We start from the raw sequence: 15001 nt of genomic DNA, 5'->3' as shown, positions 1-15001 counted from the left end.
TTGTTTTTTTTCTGGCCTAGGCAAAGTCAGACAGGAACCACAGAAATGGTTTCCAAGCTGGCTGGCAGAGCCGGGCTAGAATGGTAGCAGGGAGGGCTTGGTAAGCAAGATCTGGGCCCAGGAAAATGGAATGAAGACCGACAGTCCGAGGAAATGAGTGTCATCTAAAGCAAGACACAAAGGGACAGGAGTCCAGAAAACAGATTTAAGACCTAGAGATTGGCCCAAGAAGAAAGGATGAGCTGAGGTCTAAGCAGTGGTTAAGACTCAGTGTGGATGCAGGCCAGGGTGGTCCCGTGACCGACACGGTCCAGAGTGTGTCAGTGACCCTGGGAACAGGTACCCAGGCCCTGAGGCTGCAGGCTGGGTTGGATGTGGGGAGGAGAAAGACAGCACCCTTCAACAAGACTTTCTACGTTCCAGGCTCTGCGTTAAATACTTTATGGACATTTTAGGGACAGAAAAAGAACGCTTAATCCCGGGGAGGCTGAGGGGTCCCAGGAAAGTCTGAGACGAGGCAAGGGCCCTCAGTCCAGGCGAGAGCATGGCCTTACCAAACCAGCCCCAGCGCCAAGACAGAAAGCTAGTGAAGTTGCTCACTAACCTGGACCTGAGGTGGTGTGCCATTGGACCCCTGGAGGAGGTTAGTAGTTGTACCTGCCAGAGTCGCAAGGGAGAAATCCAGGCAGGACCTCAGAACAGCTGGGCCACTGGCTTCTGTCCACCTCCAAGGCCATGCTTCTTCCGTTGTACCTGTGCAAACCAGTGGCTAATAATAATTTCACTCTTTGTATAGCACTTTAGTTTTCAAAACACCGTCACAAATTATACTACTTAACTAATATCCTTTACTGGGTTATCAGGTGTTAGAGTAAAATGTTGCATAGATTATTGTTTGGCTTCCTCCTGTGTGACTCTGGCTAAGTTACTCGCCCTTTCTGGGCTTCAGTGGGCTAGCTAGGAGAAGGCAGTCTTCTACAACTGAGAATAAGAGACTGTGATGGGCATTGAGGAGGGCACCTGTTGGGATGAGCACTGGGTGTTGTATGGAAACCAAATTGACAATAAATTATATCTAATATTTAAAAAAGAGAGAAAGAATCTGACGAGGGGCGGGTGGTGAGTGGATGTTAACAGTTTCAACCAGCTCTGGAGTCCTTAGACGTTCTAAAGAAAAGTCATTCATTGGGCTCCAGGAAAACAAACTCGGGTGTATTAAAATCTTTCCTTCAACCCAGCTTTTAAGCCCTAAATGCTTCCAGAAGCCTCATAGATCTCTCACTTCTGAGCCCCTGGCCAAGCCCAGTTTCCAGACAGGGAAGTTAGGGAGGAGTTTTTGATTCCTGTACAGCTCTATTTTTATCTGGAATGTATCTTCCTGCACACCAGTGATTGGGTGCCTTCGAAGCTGAGGTAAAGTACGTTGTCAGCAGGACCCCGAGCAATAAATAGCAACGGACAGAGAGACTGATCTGTTACGTGGGCAGGAAGTTAGACAGATGGACAAACTGATCGGCCTGGCGTCTTTGCCAAGAGCGGCCCAAGTAATCACACTGCGCCCGAAGCCTCTCCGTTGTTCCCAAAGGATGAGCCGTTCCCCTCTGACAACCCCTATCGTGGCAAGCGTGGAAGGCAGACAGGTGTGAGTCGTGTGGCTCTGCCCAGCGGGCCCCTCCCGGAGTGGGCATCAGATTCCCCTGCTTTTCCCCAGCATTACGGAGAACCTGGCATCTTGAATAGAGGTGAATCCTTTCACATCTTTATGCGAAGTCAGCATCGGGTGTTTAGGCTGGAATGGGGTTGACCTTGAATCACAGCCGGAAGCAGTAAAGACGGACTGGTCTTTCCTCCCGAACAGCCTGTTCTCAGATCTGAAGGGCCGTGGTCCCAGCAGTTCTTGCCCGTCTCTGAACAAAGCCTGCCTCACAGAGTTCTGCCCCATCTACTTAACTGCACCTTTCCTTGGTGGGCTCCGGGTTTGCCCTGCCCCAAGCCGGCAGCGTCTGGCACAACCAGACACATTTACTGCGACACCCCTATGGAAACACACCAAGGCAGAAAAAAGGAGGGCCTAAGAAGTGTGTGTGTGTGCGCGCGCATGTGCAGTGCATGCGCCCCGTGGGCACGCATGCGTATTGGCGCGCGCATGCGTGCGTGCGTATGTACGGGCTTTTGGCGCGCGCATGCGTGCATGTGTGTGTTTGTGTGTCGTGGGGCGCCGGAAGCCGGGGGAGCATGCCTTGTGTTTGGGAAGTATGCGCCCCGTGGCGACGTGGACTTTTTGGGCCAGCTGCCGCTCAGATCCTCCCAGTCTCAGGCCACCCGTGAGGAGGGGAAGAGGTAGGGCGCGTTTGCAGCCGTGTGAGAAATGCCGTCAACGTGGTCACAAAACACAGAAGCCTCATGTCTCGAGAAGGGACGTTTAAAAAATTACTATGGGGGCCACATGCGAGGCGGCAGAAGCGAGGCGGCCCTTTACAGCACTCGCTGACTCACCGAGTGTGTCGTGTCGCGGTGACAAGTGGCACGTGGGGGTGAACGGTGTCTGGGGTGCGTGCGTCTTGGCCTCCTGGGGGAGCCTGGAGGCACTGGAGGGAGGGACGGCTGCAGGGAAGCAGTGGTCTTTGTTGGTGGCAGGACAGAGGCACAGGCACGCTCGTAGCCAACGTGGAGAAGCCCATCGCCCAGGTGGTTCCTCCAGCAAAAAGAACAGGAGGGAAAGCGATGAGTTTCTGGGGAGACAGAAACGCACCGTGTCAAGTACCTGACCTGAATCATCACAGGGGCTCTTGGAAGGACCCCGTTGCTGTAGGAATTTAAACAAATCTTCCAAAGCGCTTACGGGTGTGCCAGGCCTGGTCCCAGCCCTTCAGACAGATAGTAAATCATTTAATCCGCAGACCCTGCGAGTGATGTGCTACTATTATCCCCGTCAGGGCACAGAAAGGTAAAGGCGTTCATCCAGGTCACTGAGCTAGTGGGAGACAGAGCCACCCAGGAGTTGAATCCAGGGGGTCTGGCCGTGCTACCTGCTTCTCCTGTCATTTATTTATTAATTCAACAAATACGTACTGGATGCTTCTTTGTCCAAGGCATTCAGTTAAGGAGGGAAGACAAGACATATACACGTGCTAAAAGTTGAATAAAGGGCATTTGCTTACCCCGTTTCATACACTTGAAGCCTTGCTTGCCAATGCATCTTGCCAGCCCCCATTTCTGAAAGCCTCTTCTGACCAAAGGAAGGCGACTCCTGTCATCTCCTCTCCACATGCCCCTTTTCAGTCTAGGTCTTTGCAGCATGAGGAGCACAGGGCTTACGCTGCTTCCCAGACCCCTGGGTTCCCCTTCGGGACGGGACCCAGAGCCACAGCCAGGGCCGAGCACACCCTAAATATTCACGACACGTGGTTGACTGGATGATTTAAAAAAGGTTTTTTTAATGTTTATTTATTTTTGAGAGAGACAGAGACAGGGTGCGAGTGGGTTAGGAGCAGAGAGAGAGGGAGACACAGAATCCGAAGCAGGCTCCAGGCTCCAGGCTCCGAGCTGTCAGCACAGAGTCCGATGAGGGGCTCGAACTCACGAGCTGTGAGATCATGACCTGAGCCGAAGTTGGACACTCAACCGACTGAGCCACCCAGGCACCCCGACTGGATGATTTTTAAAATCCTTGGATGCAGGGGTCAGTTGCAAGATGCTGTTAAAATACCTCATTGTCACAGCTTCTCTGCTTACGGTCACGAAACAAGGGCCGTGTGTGGCACCCAGTAACAACACTGAGAAGAGCTGAGGGTAGATTTGCTGGTTAACTTTTGCTTTCCCTTGGTTTGCCAGGAAAGACCGGCAGAGACCAGTGCCAACGTGGATGACTCGGCACCCCCCTCGGTGGCCCAGCTGGCTGGGCGGTTTAGGGAGCAGGCAGCCGCTGCAAAGGAGGTGAGTCAGGCGTCTTCCGAGCCCCTCTTCTGGAAGGGGGCTGGAGGAAGGGGAAGTCTGGGTCAGGCCCAGAGGAGAGGGAGGGAGGAGGCTTGGTAATTACCAAATTAGGAAGAGAAGCCAGAGAGGGGTCCCTCTGAATGTGAGGAATGTGGCCATGCTGCTGGCCTGTGCAGGATCTTTCCTCACCAGAGTGAGGCTTACACTGTGGCCCGGAGCGAGGAGACAAAGGGCAGAGAGCTGGAAAGATGGATGCCTGGATTCATTTCCATCTCGATCATCCACTATGGGAGACTTAGATCTCGCCCAGCTGTGCCAGGCCTAGACTGGTTCAGAATAAAGAAATGCCCATCCTCAGCCCTGCCCCAGGGTCCAGGAATCAGGAGCAAGGCAAGAGGGGGACAGATTCTGAATTGAGAGTTGAAGAGGAAGAGAAGAGTTACAGGAACGTGCATTCAGATAGGAAGCCAGGGCTCCAGAAGGACAGGGATCCAATGATCAGTGGGCCCCAGAGGTATCCTGCTGGAGAGGACAGAGTAAAAGGGGGAGATTTGGGCTACATTTTCTGGAGTCACGCAGTCTGAAGAGCTCCTTAGGAGAACATGAAGGAAGGGCACCCCAAAATTGGGGGGTGGCCCCTTGGGACAAAGGCGTTGCTATCATGCTTTTTTAGGTACAGTGTTTTGTGCTTTTGTTTTGCCATCTGAAAAATCACTCCTTGATTTCTAGACATTGTAGGAATGTCATAAAGGGTGAAGAAGCTAGTGTTGGTCTAGGGTACTGGCAGCGCCTGGAGGCTAGAAGCAGATACCGGTTTGAGACGTTGTTTCAGGCCAGCGAATGTCAAGTAAGGCTCCAGCAGCAGCAGCAGGACTGGGACGGGAGCCTGGGAGTCAGAGGGGTGGACGGGCGGAGAGAGTTCCTGTATATGGCTAGTGGCAGGCAAGCCTTCCTACATCTTTTCTCCTCCAGACATCCCTGAACATTCCTCAACCAGCTTCCACTTCCTCCTCTTCCTCCCTGTTGCCTGATTACCTCTCTCTCTTTTTCTTTCTGTGTGTCTGTCTGTCCCCCTCCCTCCAGACACCAGCCTGTAAGCCAACAAGAAGGAAACCACCCTGCTCTCTCCCCCTGTTCCCCCCCAAGGTAGAGCTGGGCCAGAACGGTGAGGAGGTAAGTGCCGTTCCAGGACTCAGGGGACACCGGTTATGAGTCTGCCTTCTCCTTCTGACGGGAGGGGGCACAGGAGGCACACATTCAGACCTTGAAACCTGTGCAGGGAGTTTCTCCCTCTCAGATTGGGGGATGCATCTCCTCTTACTGCTTCTAGAATTCTTTACTTTGGAGACCGGGTTCCTTCCTACTCTCTCTAACGGAGCCTCCTTCAGGGTCTGTCAAGGACAGGAACACTGTTTCTCAAGACTGAGAATTTCAACAAAGAGAATGTGCTGTAGAGTATTATGTTCTACTCCAGGTCCGGTTTATATGACATTCCTTGTGGAAAAGACACCTGGAAAGAGACGCAGCACTTACATAAGGCAGAATTGCCACATGAGCGAATGCCGTGGTTCCGTGCTATCCTTGCAAAGACTGGCTATTGTTCTGGATCATTGGAAGAAAATCAGAGCGCACGGAAGCCTCGTTGCCCTCACATATAAATAGCCAATGTTACCAACACAAGGAAGGTGCTGGCATCACAGATCATAGCCGGCAGTAGATTCCCAAACTGCATATGTACCGACCCTTATTTATCTAATTGTAGCTGTAGGAGTGACTTCTCCGTCCCCCATCCCAGCAGCCCATGAACTTTCACTGTGCTCCCGTCACACTCCCGCAGAAGTGAACTCACGTGTTCTCTCGTCCAGCCTGGGAAGCCAGCCTCTAGAGAAAGCAAGCAAGCCAAAGACGGTTCAATTCACAAATCCCGCTTCAACTACCTCCCTCCCCCTTCCTTTCTGAGGACCAGCAGCCTGACAATAGACATTAGATACCCGTGTGACCTTGAGCACGTATGTAACGAACACGAGGAGGAGAGCAGCCTTTCCCACCCAAGACTTACAGGCCAGAGCCCACCAGAGAAAGCGGAAACGCACAGCTGCCCCTGATCCAGTGGGGTGGGGGCGTCTAGAGCCCCACTGCTCAGAGATCGCTGCCCCACACACCGAACGGCAGCCTTCTTCTGGAATGGGAACCCCGAGAACCACGGTTTTTAAAAACTGAGTCTTTTCTGTTGGCATTTCTTCAAGCGCTGACTTGATGGTTGTGTGGTATCATGGGGTCATTAGCTCGTGCTATGGCCGGATGCATACCGACAACTTCTCTTTACCAAGGGTCAGCTTCTCCTTGTGACTTTCAGCCCCTGGCCAACAGGCTGAGGCCTTGGCCATCAGGAGCCTCCTGTGAGGCTACCCCCTGATGACCCAGAGTTGGCCCTGGAGAAGCCACCATACTGCACTGAGCCTTCTTCCTTATTTGTGAAGTAAGACAGGAACACTAACCAGACAGATGATGGGGGCCAGATGGGGGTGTTTTATTCTCTGGAATAAAAGCAGAATGAGTCAGGTTAGTTTCCCGGCTCTGGGAGAAATAAACCTACAGGCTCATCCCATGAGGTATCGCCCAGCGGTTAAATAGCATAGAAGGGCCAAGGGCTGGATGAGTAGGTGAGTGGATGTCAGAGGAAACAGTCCTGCCTGGAGTGACCGGCTGCTTGCACATAAGAAGGACATCGCTTCCAGGATCGATGACTTTTTGTCACCTTGAAAATCACACAGAAATAAAAAGAACAACCAGCTTTGTGTGGCTGGGCTGGACGGAGTCTGCGGCCTGCAGTTCTCCACTTTACGTTCCCACGGCGTGGCCTTGGGGAACCTCAGGGGGGCCTGAAGGGAGGGCCCCAGTCGGGCTGCCGCTCAGTCCCCGAGGCACAGTGCAGGGAAGGGTCTCTCCATCCCTTCATTCCCGCCCCCTCCCTATGCCTGCTCAGGCCTGAGACCGTGGGGTGACCAGGAGTTACTCCTCTCTGGAGAACCCAGCCAAAAGGGCATTTAATACGGCCATAAACCTTGCCTTGTCTGCCGGAGAAGGGCCGAAAAACACTCCCATCTGAAAAGTCAGGTTCATGATTTCTAGACATTATAGGAACATCATGGGCAGATATGAATATACACACATAGAGCTTGAGGCTGGTTTTTCTCCTTCGGTGGTCTTAGGCCCAGCCACCTGCTTGGAGTCCCGTGTTAAATGGCAAAGGAAATGCTGCCACCTGCTGCCGTTCCTAGGCACTGCACTAGCAGCTATTTTGGAGTCCTCCTGCTTTGCTGTTCAATTCCAAGCAATAAGGATCTTGGGGAGCATGAGCTAGGTTCCCCACACTATCTTATAGCGAAGGCGCTGCGTTTATTGAATTTTCACTCTCTTCAGAAGATAGTGGTCAGGGGGCGCCTGGATGGCTCAGTTGGTTAAGCATCCAACTCTTGATCTCAGCTCAGGTCTTGATCTTGGGATGGTGGATTCAGGCTCCACGTTGGGCTCCGTGCTGGGCGTGAAGCCTACTTAAAAGTATATATATGAGGGCACCTGGGTGGCTCAGTTGGTTGACCATCTGACTTCAGCTCGGGTCATGATCTTGCGGTTTGTGGGTTCGAGCCCCGCGTCGGGTTCTGTGCTGACAGCTCGGAGCCTGGAGCCTGCTTTGGATTCTGTGTCTCCTTCTGTCTCTGCCCCTCCCCCACTGGTGCTCTATCTCTCTCTGTCTTTCAACGATAAATAAATTATATATATATATATATATATATGGATGTATATATACGCACACACACATACACATATGTGTATATATATATGTATATACATATAGTGGTCAGTTGAGGAAGAGAAGGGTTTCTGGTATTACAAAAAGCAAAGTTTGTAAGCAAAATTGTTGCTGCACTTCCTTAAACAGTATCTTTAGAAATAGTGGCTCATGTGAAATTTCACCATAGAGCACAGAAGTCAACTGATTTGGGGCTGGCAGCTCTTTGTACTTGTCACCAACACAAGGCGCCTTGAAAACTGCTCTAGGAGTATGTCTGACAGTGTAAACTCATGGAGCCAGAGGCACCTTCGAGCTGGAGGCGTTCTGAGAGTCCTTTATTCTAACCCACCTGCCTGGGTGTTGGTGGAGGAGGCTGAGGCCGGGGCACCCGTCCGGCTCCTGTCAGAGCCAGAGTCCCAGCTGGTAACTGTCCCACTCCAGTGCCTCTTCCTCAATGTTGGGCCTTAAAAGGGTCACAAGGAGTTGAACTGAGTAAATCTTCCTCCTTCCGTCACTAAAATACAGTCATCTCACTTTCAATAAGTATCTCAGAATGTTTCCAGGAGATTGGTGTTCTTCTTTCTGTGATTCAGCTAAATGAGTCCACGGGGGCTGGGGCAGGTAATGTATGTGGGGTCTCTAAACTGTAGAAAAATCCCTTTTGTGCCTTGGCCTCTGCTCAACAACATGGAAGTCACCACCATCTTCTTCTTCACCATCATCATCATCAGTGTCCTCATATACCTGTAGAACCAGACTCAAGTTGCAGGGATTTTAGACAAAACAAGACGGGGTCCATCTTTTTAGATACAATAAAATACAGACAAGGTTCCTGACCTACATTCATCACAAACATATCTCCAACTAGCAGAACATAATGTATGGTTTTGTTTTTTATTTTTAAATTTCTTTCAACGTTTATTTTTGAGAGACCAAGAGAGTCAGAGCACAAGTGGGGGAGGGACAGAGAGGGAGGAAGACACAGAATCTGAAGCAGGCTCCAGGCTCTGAGCTGTCAGCACAGAGCCCGATGTGGGGCTCGAACCCACAAGCTATGAGATCATGACCTGAGCTGAAGTCGGACACTTAACCAGCTGAGTCACCAAGGTGCCTCCATATGTATGGTTTTATATGTATGTATCAGCCATTGATCGCTTCTAGAGGCCAGAGACCATATCGTGTTCATCGTCGTATAACCAGGCAAGACAATGCTGGGAATGTAGTAGATACTCGGTAAATGTCTGCTTAATCGAAATGAACGATGTTTTGGAAAATGATAATCTATAAATAACACTATTGGTGGTTTGGATTTTCCAAAATATCATTAGTTCAAGGGAGAAATTTCAGTTAAACCTCTGTAAGCTTTCACCTTTGGTCTGTGGTGTCTTCTGTTGTTTGTGCAAACAGAACAAATAGTCATTTTGCCCTTTCTCTCTGGAATTCCCTCCCGTCATTGGCTCATGTTGTTGAAGGTCAGGAGGTGAAGATCTCATCCCCTCGGACATAGTCTGTTGTCTCATAATGACCATGAAGTCATCCTTTCTGGAACAGGAGGCCGCCTGTGTTTCAGATGTCTGTCCAGCCTGCTCTGATTTCATAGATTCAAGTGGTCTTATACTTGGGAGACGAGGGAGGGGTGGTGGGGAGCCCACCCAGGCCCAGGCCCTGACCAGGTGGGTGGGCTGCTGAAAGCTAAGCGGGAAAGTGGTGAAATCAACTTCTCCTCTTCTTTCACCTGGGCCTTTGGGGCTCCAGCCAGAACCCCACCTCCCTTCACCTCACTGATTCCGTTGTTTTGGTCCATTTGCTCTGTAGAAATCACCGCCCAATGCAAGCCACCCTCCTAAAATCAAGGTGAAGAGTTCGCCTCTGATTGAGAAGCTTCAGGTAAGTGCACAGTGGTTACCCATTGCTATTTCTGACGCCACCCCACCTCTTGTGCAACATGTGCACGTCTTTGGGGCTCCTGGGGATAGCACCATCTGTCACCTGAAGAGTTGATCTCTGATAACCAGCTGTGAAGGATGAGGAGCCCTATCTAGGGGCAAAGAGCTAAAATAAACATCATGTCAAGCATGAGCTCATGAAGTTAACAGATCATGGTGGTTGGCGGATAATGGGATGTCTCAAGAATCTTACAGGAAAAAGACATTAGAGCCCAAGAGACACTCCAGGACTAGCCAAGTCTTCCCAAGCAAGACCTGAATGCCCCCACAAACCGTTTCAGCTTTACACAGGGCTGAAATTCAACAGCTAGGCATTGCACTAACATGGCAGAATCTGTTGTTTGGAATGCCCGCCTCTCCGTCTATCAGCTTTTGAACCCAGAGCCCTCACCACTGCACCACAGCTGGCTGCCTTTCCTGGGGATGGAACTGACCGTGCGGCACTGTACTTGAGCTCGCAGCCTTTTGGGGGAGACGGGATTTTCACACGTAGTACAATAAGAGACTTAAAGGAGAGGAAACCCCAGAGGTCTAAATGGTGTGCTTCCCGTGTGTCAGTTCTTACTCCTCTAAATCAGAGTTCCTCAACCTGGGCCGTGTTCGCGCAGGCGGGGCACTGCCCTGTGCATCGCAAGATGTTTAGCAGCATCCCTGGTCCCTACTCACTCAATGCCGGTAGCACTCTCCAAAAGTTGTGACAATGAAAGACGTCTTTGGGCATCTCCCGGGAACACAGTTGCCCCCCACCGTCGCCCCAGGTGAGAGCCGTGCTCTAGAATTTTAGAGCAAGAAGAGAAGAGTGGGCAGGAGTAATTAATGAATGCTTCATGAAACACCTACACCCTGAGTCGGTCCTCAGGGATGGGTGGCTAGAAAGGAAGGAGGAAGGTGCCCCTGGTGTGGGACAGCGCGAGCCAAAGCGCAGAGGAGAGGGGCATGTCTGGATAGGGCGTGTGGAGGACGCAAGAGCTTTCACCACGGTTTCTGTGCTCCACCCAGGAGAACCGTAAGGCTCCTGTGCACCGTATCTTCCCATCTGGGCCCGACTAGGAAAACCTAGTCAGAAATCACTGTTAGAGGCGTGCCGAGACAAGTAGCTGCCGCTTCTACGGTTCCACCTCTGGGAGAGCCCGGGCCTGATTTCTGGTCAAGAAAAGCCTCTCTGGTTTCTGGCCTGAGCCCGCCCTGTGGCCGGTGGGAGGGGACTCCCTGAAGCGTAACTCCTGCTGAAAAGGCCCGATGGCACCGCAGCAGCAGCAAGGAAGGAGCTTCTGCCTGTGCAAGGCTCCCGAGTACGTACGTAAGGAGGGTCTCTCAGAAAGGATCCTGATGCACAGCCAGCTGAGGGGTGTAGCCCAGGACCTGCACCTTCGCCTTCCTGCAGCCCACCTCAGCCCTCATCCGAGGGCCGGAAGTTAGTTCCCACATGCTCTGTGCCCCGCAGTCTCGGTCTCCTTCCCCTTTCCCGTCAGTGAGGAGCGTCTCTGGGAAGCTCAGCCACTGAGAAGAAGGTTGTGATCACTGATCCTTCAATCTCATTAAGAACATCAGCAACAAGGAGCGCCTGGGTGGCTCAGTCGGTTAAGCGTCAGACTCCATCTCAGCTCAGGTCTTGATCTCAGGGTCGTGAGTTCTGGAGTCTGCTTTTAAAAAAAAGAACAGAATGACAATTTGGCCAGATGCCATAGGAGCCCTTACTTTGTTGGGAAGGGGGGGGTGGCCAAGAACTAAGAAATGCATCATCAGCTAGACTTTCCTTCTAAATACTCTATTAGATGAGTTATGAGGTATGGTTTTTCTTCACTGGACTAGCCCATAATTCCAAGTTCAAGTTTCCTGCTGGCTAGCAAAATATATTTTATTTGCAGGCAGTCTTACAGAGGGAGCTTTCCAGCTTGAAGTTGGGTGGGGAGGGAGACCTCTTAACTCCCAACCCAAGTGTCCACTGCCCTGAAGCCGTCACAGGCACTCACCATGTGCTGCTTTTTGCCATGGTTTGGGCTCACAGCGTTGCTATGCAACCTTCACGTTCTTAATTCTTACCGTGACTGAGTTTTGTCCATATTCTAAGGCCTTTTTTTTTTTTAAGTATATTTATTTACTTGAGAGAACAAGTCAGGAAGGGGCAGAGGGAGAGAGAATCCCCAGCAGGCTCAGTGCTGCCAGCTCAGAGCCCAGTGCGGGGCTCAAACTCATGAACTAAGAGATCATGACCTGAGTGGAAATCAAGAGTCCAATGCTTAACCGACAGCCATCCAGGCGCCCCTGCTGTAAGGTCTTTCTTAATATCACAGAGATACTAGTACTTTCCTAAACAAGAATAACAGTGTAGAGTCTGCAGGTCCAAAAGCACACAGTTCTCCTGGACAGCAGAGCCTTGGCTGGAAGAAGGGGGCACTGAGAGGGCTCTGGAGGGAGAGGGGGGAGTGTGGAGTATGAGTGGGTGATGGCAGGAGTGAGTGCCAGGGACCAGATCATGAAGGACTCAGGCGGTCATGCTAACCGGTCTGGACAAATACAGTTCAAGACTCAGGCTATTTATTGGACTCACTGGAGGTCACACAGCTATTAAGTGAAACATCTGAGCTTTGCAGTCAGGTCTGTCTGTGTGGAGAGCCCCTGTACTTCCCACTGCATCATCTGCCCGTCACACCATCCCTTCCGGGCGAGTCCTCCCTGCTGGGCCAGGATCTGGAGACCCAGAGGGCGCCGGAGCAGGAGGACTGCCCCTCGATGGCGCTAAAGAGGACCCAGTGCTCACTGCAATCCATCCCACAGGCCCTCCTGCACCACCACCTTCTCCACTGCCACAGGCTGGAGCTGGGACCACCTGCCTCGCCCGCCCCCCCCTCCCCCCCCCAGCTCTTGGCTCCCTCAGGCCTCTGTTACCTTTGGGTAACCTCTCCCCTCTGTTGCCCTCCGGATGCCCTTGAATTTGGTTTCACCTGCCCCGCCATGGCCCAGGTGGGGCACACACTGACGTCTGCTCCGCGGGCTCCCTCTTGGAAGGGCTGGGCAGCCTGCTGTGTCCACCACTCTTCTGGCCATCTACCAACAATGCATAAGAGACCAGCAGAGCTGGCTTGAATCCCAGGGCAGGCTCCTTCGCCACCTTCCTGATGTTCGCGATCAGAACAAAATGGAACACACAGGTCTGTTGTAGAGGGGAAGGTTTTGTATGCCAGCAAATAGGAGGCATCCGGTAGGCAGTGGCTACTATTGGCTCTGCTGAGAAAGTTGATAAAGGGCGTTGACTTGCTGCGAGATCGTGTGCCTGCAGGTGCTACTTTGGCCTCTTTGTGTATAAGTTGGAGCTGTTCCAGGGCATTTTTGTTGGATCCAAACTGGTACTTTCTGGGCCTTCTGGAATGCAGCCTGTGGTGAGCCAGGTAGCCAGAGATGTTTGAGGAGGCAGTGCTTCCAGGGGTCGGACGTGACGTGACTGGATAATTGGTTGGGAAGTAACCCAAAAAGCCTCATGTTACGTAGTCGCAACCAGTTCCAGGCCAGGCACCCAACAAGCTCACGCAGACATACCCATCTCCCACCCGTTTGAAACGTCTCACCTTTTCTCGGCAGGCCAACTTAGCTTTCGATCCAGCAGCCCTGCTGCCTGGCGCCTCACCCAAGAGTCCTGGACTCAAGGCCGCGGTGTCGCCATTCCAGAGCCCGCCGTCCACCCCCAGCAGCCCTGGTGTGCGGTGTCAAGCTGGCGAGCTGGAGGAGGTGCCGGTCAGCTTTGACCAGCCTCCGGAGGGCAGCCATCTGCCCTGCTACAATAAGGTAACCTCTGGGTCCGAAGCGCTGTGGCCCTGTCCGGTGCCAGTCCTGGATTTTCTCTGCCCTGATGTTGTCTCGGGGAAAGGAGGACGCTTTTGAGCTGCAGTCGGAGTTGGTTTCCAGCAGAGGGAAATTTCTTCTGTTGCCGGTGATCTGTGACTGAGATCACCCCTCTGCCTAGCCTGCCTCTCATCCCCTCTCCCAGTAGCTGTGCCGCTCGCCCAGAAAGCACAGTTGGGGGGTGGAATGCTCTATCCTTTGTGGAGAGAGGGGTGAGAATTCAGGACCGACCCCAGCTGCACAGAGAGTCGTGTCAAAAGCTGAAAATAAACGCTAAAGGCCCGATCGGTGATTGATGCAGAGGGTGGGCAGGGTCACTGGGACTCCAGAACACTCTGTTCTGGCTTGATGTTAATACTTCTAAGCGACCCAGTATGGGTTTAAATCATTCTTACTGCAGCCTGCCCGTTAAAGAACATCCAAACGGTTCCCTTTGCAAAAAGATGTACCTAGGGCCCATTTCTGTAGATGCTGCCCTGATGTGTGTGCTTCCTTTCATCAGATCCTCTGCCTGATGCCATACACAGTACGAATCAGAGATATTCTCCAATACAACCCGTGCAGGTGTCCAGCAAATCTGGGCCAGAGCCAGGCAAGGGCCGACATAAGGGGGGTGTGACTCCAGGGAATGGCAGATGGATGTAACTTTAAAGTTATAGATGGAAAGAGTGGGGTCTTTTGGGCCATTCCAGAAAACCCATCTAGGGGAAGAAAGTCACATGTGTAGAGACAGGTAGGACCCAGGGAAACAAACTGGCGCTAAGGCTTGAGTCTGCTGGCTGGGGATAGGTTGGAGATCCTCCAGCCCAGAGTGAGACCAGGGAGAGACCCCTGACGGCAGAGAGGAATCCAGGGGAGAGCCTCGTCTCTTCATAAGGTGCTCTCTGGGGAGGCTAGGGAGTCAGGGCAGGGAGGGAGGCACTGCCCCCGGGTTGTAATACTGGAGGCCTTAGCCTTCTGACAGCAGCAGAGTGAGGCAAGGTTATTCCTGAACCCTCTGATCATGAGGGCCGGGCGGAGCCTTGATAGCTTGTAGGGCTGGCAGCACCAGGGTCTCAGGAAAGGGCCTAGGAAGCCCTTTTAAACCAAGTATTGACTCCAAATTTCTGAGAAGGAACTAGAATTGACAAATAACCAAAATGTAAGCCAGTGGGAAAATCAGATTTGACGTTTATAAAAATAAGATTTCATCTACATATAAAGACTTAAGTAAGGACACATCACATGAATAAAGTAGGGCATCCAAATAAACATTTCCATTGAAGTTATGGCCAAGTCCAGTGGGCCTACGTGAGGCTTGAGTGATTCCCAGAGAGGAGAGGATCTTCAGGCAGCTCCGTTGGACGCTTCTAAGGCATGGCTTCTGCTCGCGGTGGACCTGGTTCCTGGAAAGCAAAGGCATCTAGCTGCTCAGCTTTCCTGGCATTAGCCAGTGCTGCAGAGGGCCAGGAGGGCCACGCTGGGGAAAGGGGTGAAGCTAGTC

General features: G+C 52.0%; 1 protein-coding gene across 5 annotated transcripts in view; it reads left to right on the top strand.

Moving 5' to 3' along the window:
* Positions 1 to 15001, top strand: part of RCSD1 (RCSD domain containing 1) — a 75666-nt gene that overhangs the window by 49776 nt on the left and 10889 nt on the right. For 3 of the 5 annotated variants that reach the window (XR_015245985.1, XM_086693708.1, XM_086693711.1), the window contains exons 2-5: positions 3835 to 3936; positions 5020 to 5109; positions 9548 to 9619; positions 13258 to 13461. Coding sequence is in view for 4 of the 5 variants with exons in the window: in XM_086693708.1 (XP_086549834.1) it covers positions 3835 to 3936; positions 5020 to 5109; positions 9548 to 9619; positions 13258 to 13461 (468 nt within the window). In the remaining variant the exon portion in view is untranslated. The remainder of the gene's footprint in view (positions 1 to 3834; positions 3937 to 5019; positions 5110 to 9547; positions 9620 to 13257; positions 13462 to 15001) is intronic. The other 2 variants (XM_086693709.1, XM_086693710.1) reach the window with 1 other exon arrangement.

The sequence above is a fragment of the Puma concolor genome, chromosome E4, assembly GCF_028749965.1.
Source record: "Puma concolor isolate L17-30 chromosome E4, mPumCon1.1.hap2, whole genome shotgun sequence".
Taxonomy (NCBI): domain Eukaryota; kingdom Metazoa; phylum Chordata; class Mammalia; order Carnivora; family Felidae; genus Puma; species Puma concolor.
This window is presented reverse-complemented; position numbering and strand designations above follow the sequence as displayed.